General features: G+C 34.2%; 2 protein-coding genes across 6 annotated transcripts in view; both read right to left on the bottom strand.

Annotated features, from left to right (window-relative positions):
- Positions 1-5,567: 5,567 nt before the first annotated feature.
- Positions 5,568-8,294, bottom strand: LOC130213579 (leucine-rich alpha-2-glycoprotein-like). The gene is made up of 2 exons (XM_056445301.1): positions 7,730-8,294; positions 5,568-6,646 (listed from the first exon to the last, which is right to left on the bottom strand). Exons 1-2 carry the CDS (start codon positions 8,121-8,123, stop codon positions 5,958-5,960), a joined length of 1,083 nt encoding a protein of 360 aa, XP_056301276.1. The 5' UTR covers positions 8,124-8,294; the 3' UTR covers positions 5,568-5,957.
- A 1,686-nt stretch (positions 8,295-9,980) lies between these two features.
- LOC130247586 (rho-associated protein kinase 2-like) overlaps positions 9,981-12,667 on the bottom strand; it is a 61,211-nt gene continuing 58,524 nt past the window's right edge. For 2 of the 5 annotated variants that reach the window (XM_056480886.1, XM_056480890.1), the window contains 2 exons: positions 10,953-11,049; positions 9,981-10,643 (listed from right to left, as the gene is read on the bottom strand). In XM_056480886.1, coding sequence (XP_056336861.1) covers positions 10,971-11,049 — 79 coding nt within the window. In that variant the 3' untranslated portion in view covers positions 9,981-10,643; positions 10,953-10,970. Of the gene's footprint in view, positions 10,644-10,952; positions 11,050-12,667 lie in introns of those variants that run through there. The other 3 variants (XM_056480887.1, XM_056480889.1, XM_056480888.1) reach the window with 2 other exon arrangements.

A 12,667-nucleotide genomic window follows, 5' to 3' on the forward strand; every position in this document is an offset into this window, starting at 1 on the left:
GTATTGGCTCCGTTGCAGACACACGGCTCTCAGCAAGCCATTCTTCAGCAGCTCATGTCATCTCAGCTGCTGGGAGGAATCTCAATCCGGTCAGACTCGTTCTACTTTAAAAGAAGTGACAGTCACAGTATAGTCTACTCACAACAGCAAGGTCATCCCGAGAACAGCACAGACACGCTGAGATTGAAAAGCCCACTAAATCCTTGCTCTTAAATCTCACGCCGACATGCGTCGTCCATAACATTCCCACCACCCTTCAGTTTGCCACGACCCCACAAAAGACACACTTTTATTGCAGATATATTTCACATGCTGTGCTTACATTATCAGCAGACGCCTAATTAAGGAAATTGGCCATGAGTGGCAGAGGAAGCCTGGTCCAGTGCGGAGTATTGCTCCATTACTCTGGATAATTAATCACTAGCATAAAGCTGAATGACGATCATATTTCTCTCAGGGTATGGGCAATATTCTAAGCAAGTTTTTGGCACAGAGTTCTTAAAAGAGTGAGAGTGACCTTTTTTTTTTAAAAAAAGAAATGTTTTATTTCTTTACTAATGGATCAGTGTTTCAGACAACTTTTTGTTCGTCCATCCTTTAGAATATATATATATATATAAATAATTAAGGAAATATTTAAAAAAGAAAAAAAATTCAAAGGAGGGGCTAATAATTCTTACTTCTACTATATATGTATGTACATATATATATATATATATATATACATATACATATATTCATATAGACACGTATATACATACATACACACACATATATATAAACATATATATATATGAAAAAATCTGCTCTCTGTTAAACAGAAATTGGGGGAAAAAATAAACAGGGTCTACTAATTCAGGGGGGCTAATAATTCTGAATTCAACTGTGTATACACACACACACACACACACACACACACAATTCACTCACTCTCTCTCCTTCAGTTAAGTTCCTGATTTTTCAGGGGTCGTCACAGTGGAATGAACCACCAATTACTCTGGCATGTGTTTTATGTGGTGTATGCCCTTTCAGCCATGACACAGCACTTACACTCTTTCATTCACACATACACACACACTCATACACTACAGGCAATTTAGTTTATCCAATTCACCGTTAACATGTTTTTAGACTGTTGGGGAAACCTGAAAACCTGGACTTGAACCAGCGACCTTCTTGCTGTGAGGCGACTGTGTTAATAACTGAGCCACCATGCCACCCATATATACACATTATATTTTAGTTATGCCATGCTTGTAGAACAGTGTTTTATAAAATAACTGTAAAATTGGCCAAAATCAGAGAACAATAATGACTTACACAAATAAAAATGGCAGCAAACATTTCTGAAGGTCACGGCAGTCAGATGTGAGGTTGAAGCATCCAGTAGGACTGGAAGAAAAGGACTGGGAAAAAAAATGATTCCTCAATTTTAAGGTGTTGAGAATCGAGAATCAATGCCAAAGTGTAGAACTGATTCAATCCAGGGGAATCGACTCTTTTAAAAGAAAAGAGTCATTTGACTCTGGCTAATAATGATCAGATCCATTCCCGCAAACAGATTCAGTATAACAAGATTCAGATAACCAAATCTGTGATACACTTCTATCATTGTGTATCACAACAGTTTCTAACAGCTGGCTATGGTGTGTCATACTGCAATAATATCCAATTAATAGAGAATGCTGATTATTACATTTAATTCTTCATTGGCTTAAGTTGCTAGTGTTTGCTTAAGATTTTCACTTAATTTCTAACTTAATAAACACACAATGACATAGATACACAAATAGTGTGTCAATTACAGTCCACAACAAGGTTTTGAGTTCCACTTAGAACTCCTAAAAAGATTCCACTTTAAATAAAAATGTGCTTTATTTTTCTTTTGAAAAACCTGCCGTTGCTACAAAATGCCCAGGCTCTGGCTTGAATGATTTCAGCATATCTGAACATAGGACATCACTACAGTGTCTCACACTGCTCAGACTCTAGTGGGTCTCTAAGCCATAATTTTGTTGTCAAGTATTTGCTAGAGATTTTCAATCAGGTATCAAAAAATGTTCTCTGAGTTTTTTGAATGAACACCGATCTTTCTTACGCACAAGTCAGGAGAGGGACAGTATAACCTGCATGGATTATTCTGCAGATATCGCATTGAAATTTGACTGTGCTTGAGAAGATACATAACTTTCAAATAGGACAAAGTAGTGACCTTGAAATTCAGTAAATTTAGTTCATCTAGAGATGTTCAATTGAATGTTGGGCCTCCAACAATTATGAAAACAATAATCAAGATAAAATGATTATTGAATCATCCTGCCCCCTTTCCAAAAGTCTGCATTCGCTCTTACGCAAAGCCTGGTTTTATGTGGAAATCAGTAAAATCAAGCAGCATGACTTGATTTATTAAAGTGTATTAGATTTATTCAGGGCTTTTTAAAAGTGTTTTAAATTGTGTTCTGGGCATGCACTCAGTCTCAGATGTGGAGCAGAACATGTAAAGTCATCCTTTAGCTTAATAGGCATGAAGCTAAAATGCCAAATTCATGCAAAATATTTAGTTTGATATGTAATAAATAAACATAAAGAGTTGAGAATGAAAATGCATCTGTAAAAGTAAATCAGATCGGTGCAGCTCTTAAAGTGGTAGAGTTTTATATTCCTGCTGCCAATTGTGCTTATTATTAATCCAACAACAAAAGACAAGAACAAACTCATTCAGTGCACTTGACTGAAGAACTTTTCTGGCCTTTTGTAATAAGAAACAAATCAAGTTTAATTTTTACTATGAATACTACGTTTAAGGCATAGGTTCATTTGCATTTTTTAAACTGTTGTATTTTTATTTATTTTTTCAATAATTTTGAGGACTTTGTGTGTTTGTTTTTACTCAGTTTGTTTTAGTTGCCAATTTTGATGGAGTGTTGAGAAAGGTGACAATCTTTGAAAAGTATTGGTGTAACAGCAACCATATTTAGAGAAAAATATACTATATATAATATATTATAAAACACAGTGCCTTCATAGCAAGAAGGTCACTGGTTCAAGTCCCGGCTGGGTCAGTTGGCATTTCTGTGTGGGTTTGCATGTTCTGAAATTGAATAAACTACATTGTCCGTAGTGGAAAAGTGTGTGTGTGAATGAGTGTGTTTTGGTGTTTCCCATTACTGAATCGTTGGTATTTATTTTGCTGTGGCGACCTCTGAAATAGAGACTAAGCTAAAGGAAAATGAAGGAGTAAATGAATGTATATTATAATCATTTAAAACATGGTTATTATACTTAATCCTTGGTAAATCAATCATGGTTTTGCTACACTAATTATTCCACATCCCAAATCTCCTCCTGTCAATATCAAATCTTTTCTTGATTCAAATCTGTTTACTGTAACAACCAATCAATATGCAATTACTGTATTTAAAACATTATTGGTCAACTTCAGAGACCTTCAAGGTCACTTAACATCTTTGTGAGTCTGTGAGCTCTTTAAAACTTCTAAAATGGTTTATTTCAGCAATAAAACAGCTTGAGATTTGTGGTCTAAAAGAAAAGCATTGTTAAAGAGGGTTCAGGTATGTGAGGGTCAGTGTCTCTGCATTAAACACTCAGCTAATCTTCAGAATCCTCAGTGCAGTGCAGAAGGTGAAAATAGGGGGGGGGGGTTGGTGGTTTAAAAGTGTAAACTACATAATATTTTTCTATTTTTTTCCTCTGTATTTGTTATGGATTTTAAACTTACTATGAATGCTTGAGCATATTATGAATTTTAATGTTATTTATTTTCCTAAACAAATTGCACATACAATGTAAATTACACTTTCAAACCCTCTGATGTTTCAATATAACAATAGGTTTTGTAAAATACAAACTGAAATACTGCACAGCACACTAGACCCAAACATACCGAGCATATATTTTGGGCATGATTTAAATGATAAACACCATGAATATGTATTGCTACATTTTTATTTATTTTTTTGCTCAGAGATAAATATAATTTTATTAAATAAAGGCTCTGATTATTTCTATCCTCTTTATACCCTCCATGAAAAGGTTTAATTTTCTTAAGTACCCTGCCCTAGAGACAGCCTTTGTTTACAGGAGCTATAAATCTCTACACCGCATAACGTCTCCCTTTATTAAGATACACGAGGGATTTCTGAAGACATCAGAAACTGAGACAGAGCAGAGACTAAACAAAGAGAGATGGATAGAGTGAAGTAACACATGTGTATAAATTGTACGTGTTTTATGTTTTTTATTGTTTAATTATTATTTTATGCATTAATAAAAGCAACAGCGAAGAGAGTAATGTTAAGAGAGATACACACTTTGCTCTAGAATATGTCAGACGTTTTAAATAGTCATTAACTAATCCTATTTTTCAACTGTGTGTCTTTAAATGAGTTTAGTGCCCTCTGCTGACCAAAATCAGGCTTACTTTCTTTAAAGAAAAAATTAAGAAATAAAATTGGGTTAATCCCAAACCAGGTTTTTTTTTAAAGCACACATTATTGGCTGTGTTTAGTGGGTACTGTGTATATTTTGCCAAATTAAATGTCAAAGTATGATTTGTACACAGAGGACAACTTTTACATTAAGCTCTATTTTAGGATCACAGAGAAACCCCAAAATCTGTTCATTTTATTTACAATTTGTATAAATTAAATTATATTACTTTGACCCATCACTTTTCTTTTTTTACATTATTTACCCAAACTAGTAATATGCAATAATATAAATTGTACAATGCCCAGTATAAATGAGTATTTCTCAAACAAATACCTTAAAGGATTTTTTCCTAAACAATGCAATAACTGTGGAAATCTGGTTTATTCCAGTGATGCAGACTTGAGTGAATGACATCAGGCATAAGGAAGATTAGGGAAGGGTTTAGCAGTAGACGTTTCTGAAAGTGCATGTCTGACAGTGCGCAAAATAATCTAAGATGGTGCAAAAATAAACACCCCAATAAATGTGTTAGGAGATAACTAAAACACTGTGTAATTAACAGGAAAAATCAAGGAGACCATAAAAACATTACATTTATGTTTAAACAATTTATGTTTAGGTTTTTGTTATGTTATGTTTACATTTGAATTTAACTTAAACTATTATAGTATTATTTTCTTAATCTTTTTATGAACTGACACTAAAAACATTTCACTCACTGGATATGATTTGTTTTTATTTTTATTACATCTTGCTATATTTTATAAACTGTTCAAACTTTTGTGCCAGGTTTCACTAACAAGGCTTTAGGCTAGTCCAAGACCATGAGTAAAATGATTGAGTTGTCTAAACTGAAAATAACTTGCAGTGACGTATTTAAAATACAGCTGAAGTCAGAGTTATTAGCCCACCTTTGAATTTTTTTTTCTTTATTAAATATTTCCCAAATTATGTTTAACAGAGCTAGGAAATTTTCACAATATATCTATAATATTGTTTCTTCTGGAGAAAGTCTTATTTGTTTTATTTCGGCTAGAATAAAAGCAGTTTTTGATTTAAAAAAAAACCAAAACATTGTATTATTTTTTAATATTAAAAATGATAAGCCCCTTTAATCTATTTTTTTTTTCAGATAGTCCACAGAACAAAGCATTATTATACAGTAACTTGCCTAATTACCTTAACCTACCTAGTAAACCTTGTTAAGCTTTAAATGTCTCTTTAAGCTGTATAGAAGTGTCTTGAAAAATATCTAGTAAAATATTATTTACTGTCATCATGGCAAAGATAAAATAAATCAGTTATTAGAAATGAGTTATTAAAACTATGTTTAGAAATGTGTTTAAAAAAATAAGGGGGGCTATTAATTCTGACTTCAACTGTACATGACTGCCATAGCGTTGTCTAAAGATGCACAGTGTACTTTTTTTTCTATATAATGTCTATAAAAGCTGCCTAAATACCTCAATTTAAACAATTTCTAGTCCTGACCTTTGTAAAACCACTCAACAATCATTATTCCCTAATAGACTATTGTTCTCCTTGATCCCAAGCTCTGTGGCAGCAATTTCAGAAATGTTTCTGCCCTTCATGTGTTTAGGTGTTTGACAAGTAATATTATCATCATGAAAAATTCTCTTTCCGTTCAAACGCAGCCAATGCCACAGATACGCCAAACCAGAGTCGCAGTGCCATGGATTACCAGACAACACCGCATGAAAACGTCCACCCAACATACCTGTGGGCAGATTTAGCAGACTGTTGTTTCTGAGGTCGAGGAAAACAAGCTCTTTCTGTTGAAGGAAGAGTCCAGCAGGAAGAATTTCCAGACGGTTCCCGCTCAAAAACACCTGCTGAAGGTTTGGGTTACCGATGAAAACTGACGGGTCGAGGGATTTGAGTCTGTTGTTTTCTAGGTAAAGGGCCTCGAGTTTTGACAGAGACACCAGAGCTCCGGGTGTGAGTTCCTCCAGCTGGTTATTTTTTAGGTCTAAACTCTGGAGATTGCCGAGTCTTTGCAGGAAGGCCACAGGTAGCCGGGCGAACCTGTTAGATGCCAAGTCCAGCCGCTGGAGAGAGCTGTTTTCCGGCAGACAGTCCGCGTGGAGCTCGGAGAGCAGATTATCCGCCAGAGTGAGCTCCACAATAGGAGAAAGACCAAACACTCGCCAATGTAAAGCCTTCAGTTTGTTACCTAACAGATGAAAAACGTCAATGCAGAATATTATTATTATTTTTATTATTATTGAATAAACGATTTTTGGCAAATTAGTCTTTTGCCATTTGGAGTTTTTCCTTTAACTCAAAACTATTTCAAATGACGTTAAAATGGTGTCTCGTATAATCACTGCATCCCACATAAAAAGTGCTCTAAATACATTTACTGCTGTTCCATAACGTATGGAAATGGTATTTAGTATACGTACACAACTGGAAGTAATACTTTTATATACTATACTTCTAATTATTGTGTAAATACAATGCAATTTTATTTAGTACAAACAACAAGATTGAAACCTAAAAATGTTCTTCATTATACTTTTTGTATATTCTAGTATAATGTATATTTTATGTACACTTCTAGTATATTTTTAGTGCACTCACGTAGGCTACACTTTCCCTTCTGTGATTGTTTAATAAAGGGATAGTTCACAAGAAAAGGAAAAGTTACTTGGTCAAGTGCTTTCAAATCTTCAACACTAAAGAAAGTATTTTGAAAAAAGGTGAAAACCTGTAACATTGTCTTCCATAGTAGAAAAACAAAGTATGTAAGTCAAGTATTTACAGGTTTCCAGCTTTCTTCAAAATATCCTCTTTTGTGTTCAAAAGAAGAAAAAAACAGGTTTGGAACATGTAATTGTGATTAAATGACTTTTTATTTTTATCCCTTTAATTAAACATTTAGAAATGTTTAAATGATATTGATTCAACCACTTAACATTTAATCAGTCAAAATGTTTTTTGCTTGTTATACTAGTAGTTATCTTAGACATGAATATCTTGGGTAGTTAAGTACCTTTTTATTATTTACTAGCACTTATTTGTTTGATAACTAGTTATTATTCACAATACTATTAGACACTTGTTGACAGACTACTTATTTCAAGAGTTGCTGTTACTAGTAACCAATTTCACAATTTTGTCAGGCTAATATGTGTTCCAGTTGGGTCTAAAACATGATTTAAAAAAAAAAAAATACTAATAGGCCTTGCTGATCATTAGATGCTACAACATCCCTTGTATGGTTTTCTCTATGGTTTTGTAACACACATATTACCTGTAAGGTCAAGCACATAAAGATTACACAGACCCTCGAGCAGATCCGCAGGTAATGTTTGCAGTTGGTTTCTAGTCAGACTGAGATGCCTTAGTTGGGAGAAGATCTTCAGGTCATCAGATGATATGGAGCTCAAATTGCTGAAATGAACACGGAGGTCTGTGGTGTTTCCTGGAAAGACTTTACTGGGTAGCCGTTTAAAGTTAACATGAAGACAAATGACTCTGACCTCATCGTTTCCAAAGACTTGTCTGCATTTTCCTTGATGTAAAACACCACCCTGTGTCTGAGAAAAAAGGCTGAGCAGAACTGCAAGAGTTAAAAAATTATATTTGTTCATATCTATGACAAGTTGCAGCAGAAGTAAAACTGCAAGGATTCTAGATCGTTTCATGCCTCAGCCTTATATTTAGCATGCGTAACTGATCCTGTTTTTATAATCATTTACATTAGTCAATACGCAAACAAGGGTTTTCCAGGTCCCCATGTGCATCAAAATTTTGTGCAACACTGGACTTTTATCAATCAATTCTTGTGAATCATTCACAACAATTACATGCTTTTTTAACCCTAAAAAATTAAATGACAAATGAAAATAATAGCAACATGGCTTACATTTTAGATTTAGAATTGCATTTTGTCACCCCTAAAAATATCACAATAAAAAAAGCTTCATTTTATTAGGTAATCACGATTATACGGAGACCTGAAAGGGATGTGATGGTGTGGGAAAAATGAGTAATAGAAATTTTATTTATTTATTTTTTTAAGTTTTTGCATTTTCTCGCAAAACTGTTGTTCCACAAACACTTCCTGTTATTGATCAAAGTTACCATAGTTATGAAGCAAAGAGCAGCAAATAAATCTTTAGTTTTGTTTTGTTTGATTACAGAGGTGTCACTGTAAGAATGCACAGATCTATAATGAAAGCATTTGATTACTTATGTAACTGTTTGTGCTCATTTAAGAGAAAATTTGTTGTGTTTCAAGAGTTTACACTTAGCTGATAATCAATAAAGCGTATTTGGCACGCTGTCCCGGAAGAGAGCCCTGAGCTCGTAATATCCCCGAGCCCGGGGCTCCCTCCCGTTAGAAGGGCGACAGCAGAGTTCGAGATCAGGTAGGTCTCAAGGACTCCCCTGCTTGTCGACGCGTGAGAAGTGAAAAATAGGGTTGTATTAGGTGATAATTTGGTTTAGTCGATTGGCTATAGTTTATGTTTTTAGACGGTGGGAGGAAACCGGGGGACCTGGGGGAAACCCACGCGAACACGGGGAGAACATGTAAACTCCGCACAGAAACACCAACCAGCTCGATAGGAGGTTGGACCAGCAGTGTTCTTGCTGTGAGGCAACAGTGCTAGCCACTGGGCCACCGTGTCGCCCAATCGAAAAAAGGGGGAGGAAGTAGGGTAAGAGGGGGAAGCTTCAAGACGAAGATAACTGGAGTGAAAAACTCTGGTTATTTATAATGCTTCCGCAATCATCTAATGGGTCAGATTGCGGAGCTAATGAGGAGCCAGCCGTGTTGATCATAAGCACGTGATGCTCTCGAAATTAGCTTATAAATAAACCACACTTAAAACCCACAGGACTGACATGTTTACATATTATTAAGTGTATTTGTCTGTTTAAACACACACCCAAATCCCAAAGTGTCCTGCAGTTTAGCTCCTCTTTAAATGGCGTATACAGAAGCTGAGCTAGGATCAGTTTTCATAAGGAGCACGTCCATCAGTCAGCGCTTATACATGGATTCACTGATTCAGAGGTTGCATATAAAGGGCGACGATCGATGCACAGCTTTAATGGAAATAAAGTGAACGCAGACATTTTTAAATTAATTTCAACATGCTTTCAAGATTAACAATATGGAAGAAACATGGGAAAATACTTAAACGGGATGAAAGAGAGATAGAATGGTAAAATATGGGAGAATCCAGCCAAAATTGGGAGGGTTGAAATGTATGAAGTGTTTGTCGAACAAACATCTTCGCAAAGGAACGCAAAAACTTAAAAATATATATATATTCCTATCACTCAGGGGTTTTTTTTCTCACCCATTTTTCCCCCACCATCATGTTCCTTTCAGGTCTCCATATGATTATGCTAAATTAATGCAGCCTTATTCTTCAACTTATAAATTTTTACATGCACAGCAATTTACAGTTTTGTATACTAGAATATGAAACATGCTTGCATTTCTATATAAATATTAAAGGTGTGTTTAGATCATCACAGAGTCAGAAGTGTTCCATCAATAAAGCTTTTTTTATTAACAATTTCACAAAATGATAAAATAAAGAAAATGTTTGGACCGTAGGTCTTCATGTTCCACTATGCATACAAATTCGTCATAGCATTTAATAAAATATGCATCTTTGCATCATGATATCAGTCTTCAAGAATACATAGAGCAGACGTAATGCTTCTTGAAGTTTTTCTTTAAAATAACAGATGACAAAAATATAATCTGTGCCACTAAATATTTGTGTTTCCTAACAAAAATAGATATAATACTTGAGTATATAAATCCTGATGATCACGTAATTATCGTTCATTTTCTCTGAAACACACTTGAGCAACCAGTCACACTTACTAGCAACCCTGTAAGGAGTCCAAAAATAATCTCTGAAATTTTAAAAGCTTAGAAGAAACAAGTTTCGACAAACTGTGTAGTAGGAAGACACACAACACTCTACTCTTAAAATGACTTAAAATTGAAACTAGCCACTTTAGGTGATTTATGGCTTGTGCTGTATTTAAATATTATATACCGTCCCCTTCCCTAGTCATTTATATTGTGGTGTTTGGCACTTGGATGTCCTGCCATTAGCCCAAATGAACACTATGACATTTTCCGCTTTCATAGACCCCAGATGGATGATCACCTCTCCGGCCTTCACCAAGGTTAGCTGAAATTAAGAGAGAGGAGATGGAGGTCATTTAGTACCATAAAAAAGTCCATAAATAAAATGCTGGCAGACATGTCAAATCCCATTCTCTATACAGCCAAACCAGCTTAACCAAACTATTCTGCCAGTTATACACACACGCAAACATGCCCACTCGTAAGTGCATGAAACATGCTGGCAAATTCAAAACGTGTTGCTTAGTCCCTCACAGTGGGAATTTTTAATACCATACCCAAAAAAGCAAAACCGGTTTTAAGCCACAGCTTAACACACAGATGCAAATGCATGCTCAGGCCACACGCTGATTACCCCCAAAAACACAAGTCCTCAGAAGTCTAAAACATCGTCATCATCCATTTCAACCTCAAGAGCCCAACCCCAGTCCTTCAGGCCCATTTCAAGCAATCTGTAACAAAGAGGAGTCTTTTGGCCTCATGTACAAATGCCATTGACAAAGTCTAAAATAAAGGCCTCTCATGTTTAATTTAAAAGCACACAGATACAGGTTCACATTTAAAAAAAATTATATATATAGCAGTAATACTAATAATCAGAATTATTAACCCCCCTTGATTTTTTTTCTTTTTTAAATATTTCCCAAATGATGTTTAACAGAGCAAGGAAATTTTCACAGTATGTCTGATAATATTTTTTCTTCTGGAGAAAGTCTCATTTGTTTTAATTCGGCTAGAATAAAAGCAGTTTTTCATTTTTAAAAAAACATTTTAAGGTCAAAATTATTAGCCCCTTTAAGCTATATATTTTCCAATAGTCTACAGAACAAACCATCGTTATACAATAACTTGCCTAATTACCCTAACCTACCTAGTTAACCTAATTAACTTAGTTAAGCCTTTAAATGTCACTGTAAGCTGTATAGAAATGTCTTGAAAAATATCGAGTAAAATATTATTTACTGTCATCATGGCGAAGATAAAAGAAATCAGTTATTAGGAATGGGTTATTAAAACCATAATGTTTAGAAATGTGTTGAAAAAATCTCTCTATTAAACAGAAAATGGGGCACGGGGGCTAATCATTCAGCAGATTTAATAATTCTGACTTCAACTGTGTGTATGTATATATATATATATATATACAGTATATACACACTAACTGAAAAAAATCTGATTTTATACCAGTAGATATTTGCTAGAGAAGCCCTCATGATGTTATTATTGCTTTTTCATTATTGAAACATTTCCTTTTTTGGAAAACTGCAGGTTTTTTAAAGCTCTACATGATACGATGGAGACACCCACTGCTCTTTATTTACAAATATTTTAATATAAATATCAAAAAAGACCATGGCAGAGATGCCAAATAAAAAAAAACTTGGGGGGAAAAAACTAAAGATATACTTTTCTTATATACTTTTCTTATTGGAAAAGCCTATTTATGGAAGTATATTTTTGGACACAAAATTGAAAATATTTTTTTTTGCAATGTTATCACTTTTTCAGCCTTTAAAAATACTTATTGATTTTTTCAAGTGTTTTTTTTTTGAGCACTGAAAGATACATTCTGGGTTTCTGCAGGTTTTACTAAGTTAAATTTAAGACATTTTAAGACCATTATGAGTAAAATATTAGACTCATACAGAGCTAAGGATTTTATTCAAATATTCCACTAGGAAAAGATTTTCACTTTCCCGATCAAAAATGATTATAATTAAATACATTTAAAAATACAATAACAATAATAATTTAATAATAAAAAATCTAGGTCAGGTCAGTATTTTCAGCAGTAAATAAATGGAAAACTTTTAAACAGATTACTGTATGGATAGTAATTAAGTGCTATTTTTAAATAAAAAGTTTTATTAAGATTGGGATTATTGGTGATTGTATGGGTGTTAATGGCCAGATTGGGTGGCTATACATGAACAAAGGAAAATTAAGACCTGTTAAAATGATTTAAGACCTACAACACAATATTTCAGCAGATTTAAGACTTTTTAAAGCCTGAAAATTTGCTTTTGAGATGTAAGACATTTTAAGACCCTGCGGGTACCATGTATATAT

Source organism: Danio aesculapii, chromosome 20 (assembly GCF_903798145.1).
Source record: "Danio aesculapii chromosome 20, fDanAes4.1, whole genome shotgun sequence".
Taxonomy (NCBI): Eukaryota; Metazoa; Chordata; class Actinopteri; order Cypriniformes; family Danionidae; genus Danio; species Danio aesculapii.

What these genes read in the sequence shown, in the direction of transcription:
- LOC130213579 (XM_056445301.1), bottom strand. Translation starts at nt 8,123, where the DNA reads ATGAAACGATCTAGAATCCTTGCAGTTTTACTTCTGCTGCAACTTGTC. An exon ending in TTATGTGCTTGACCTTACAG is followed by an intron (nt 6,647 to 7,729) that starts GTAATATGTGTG and finishes TTCATCTGTTAG; the next exon opens with GTAACAAACTGAAGGCTTTA.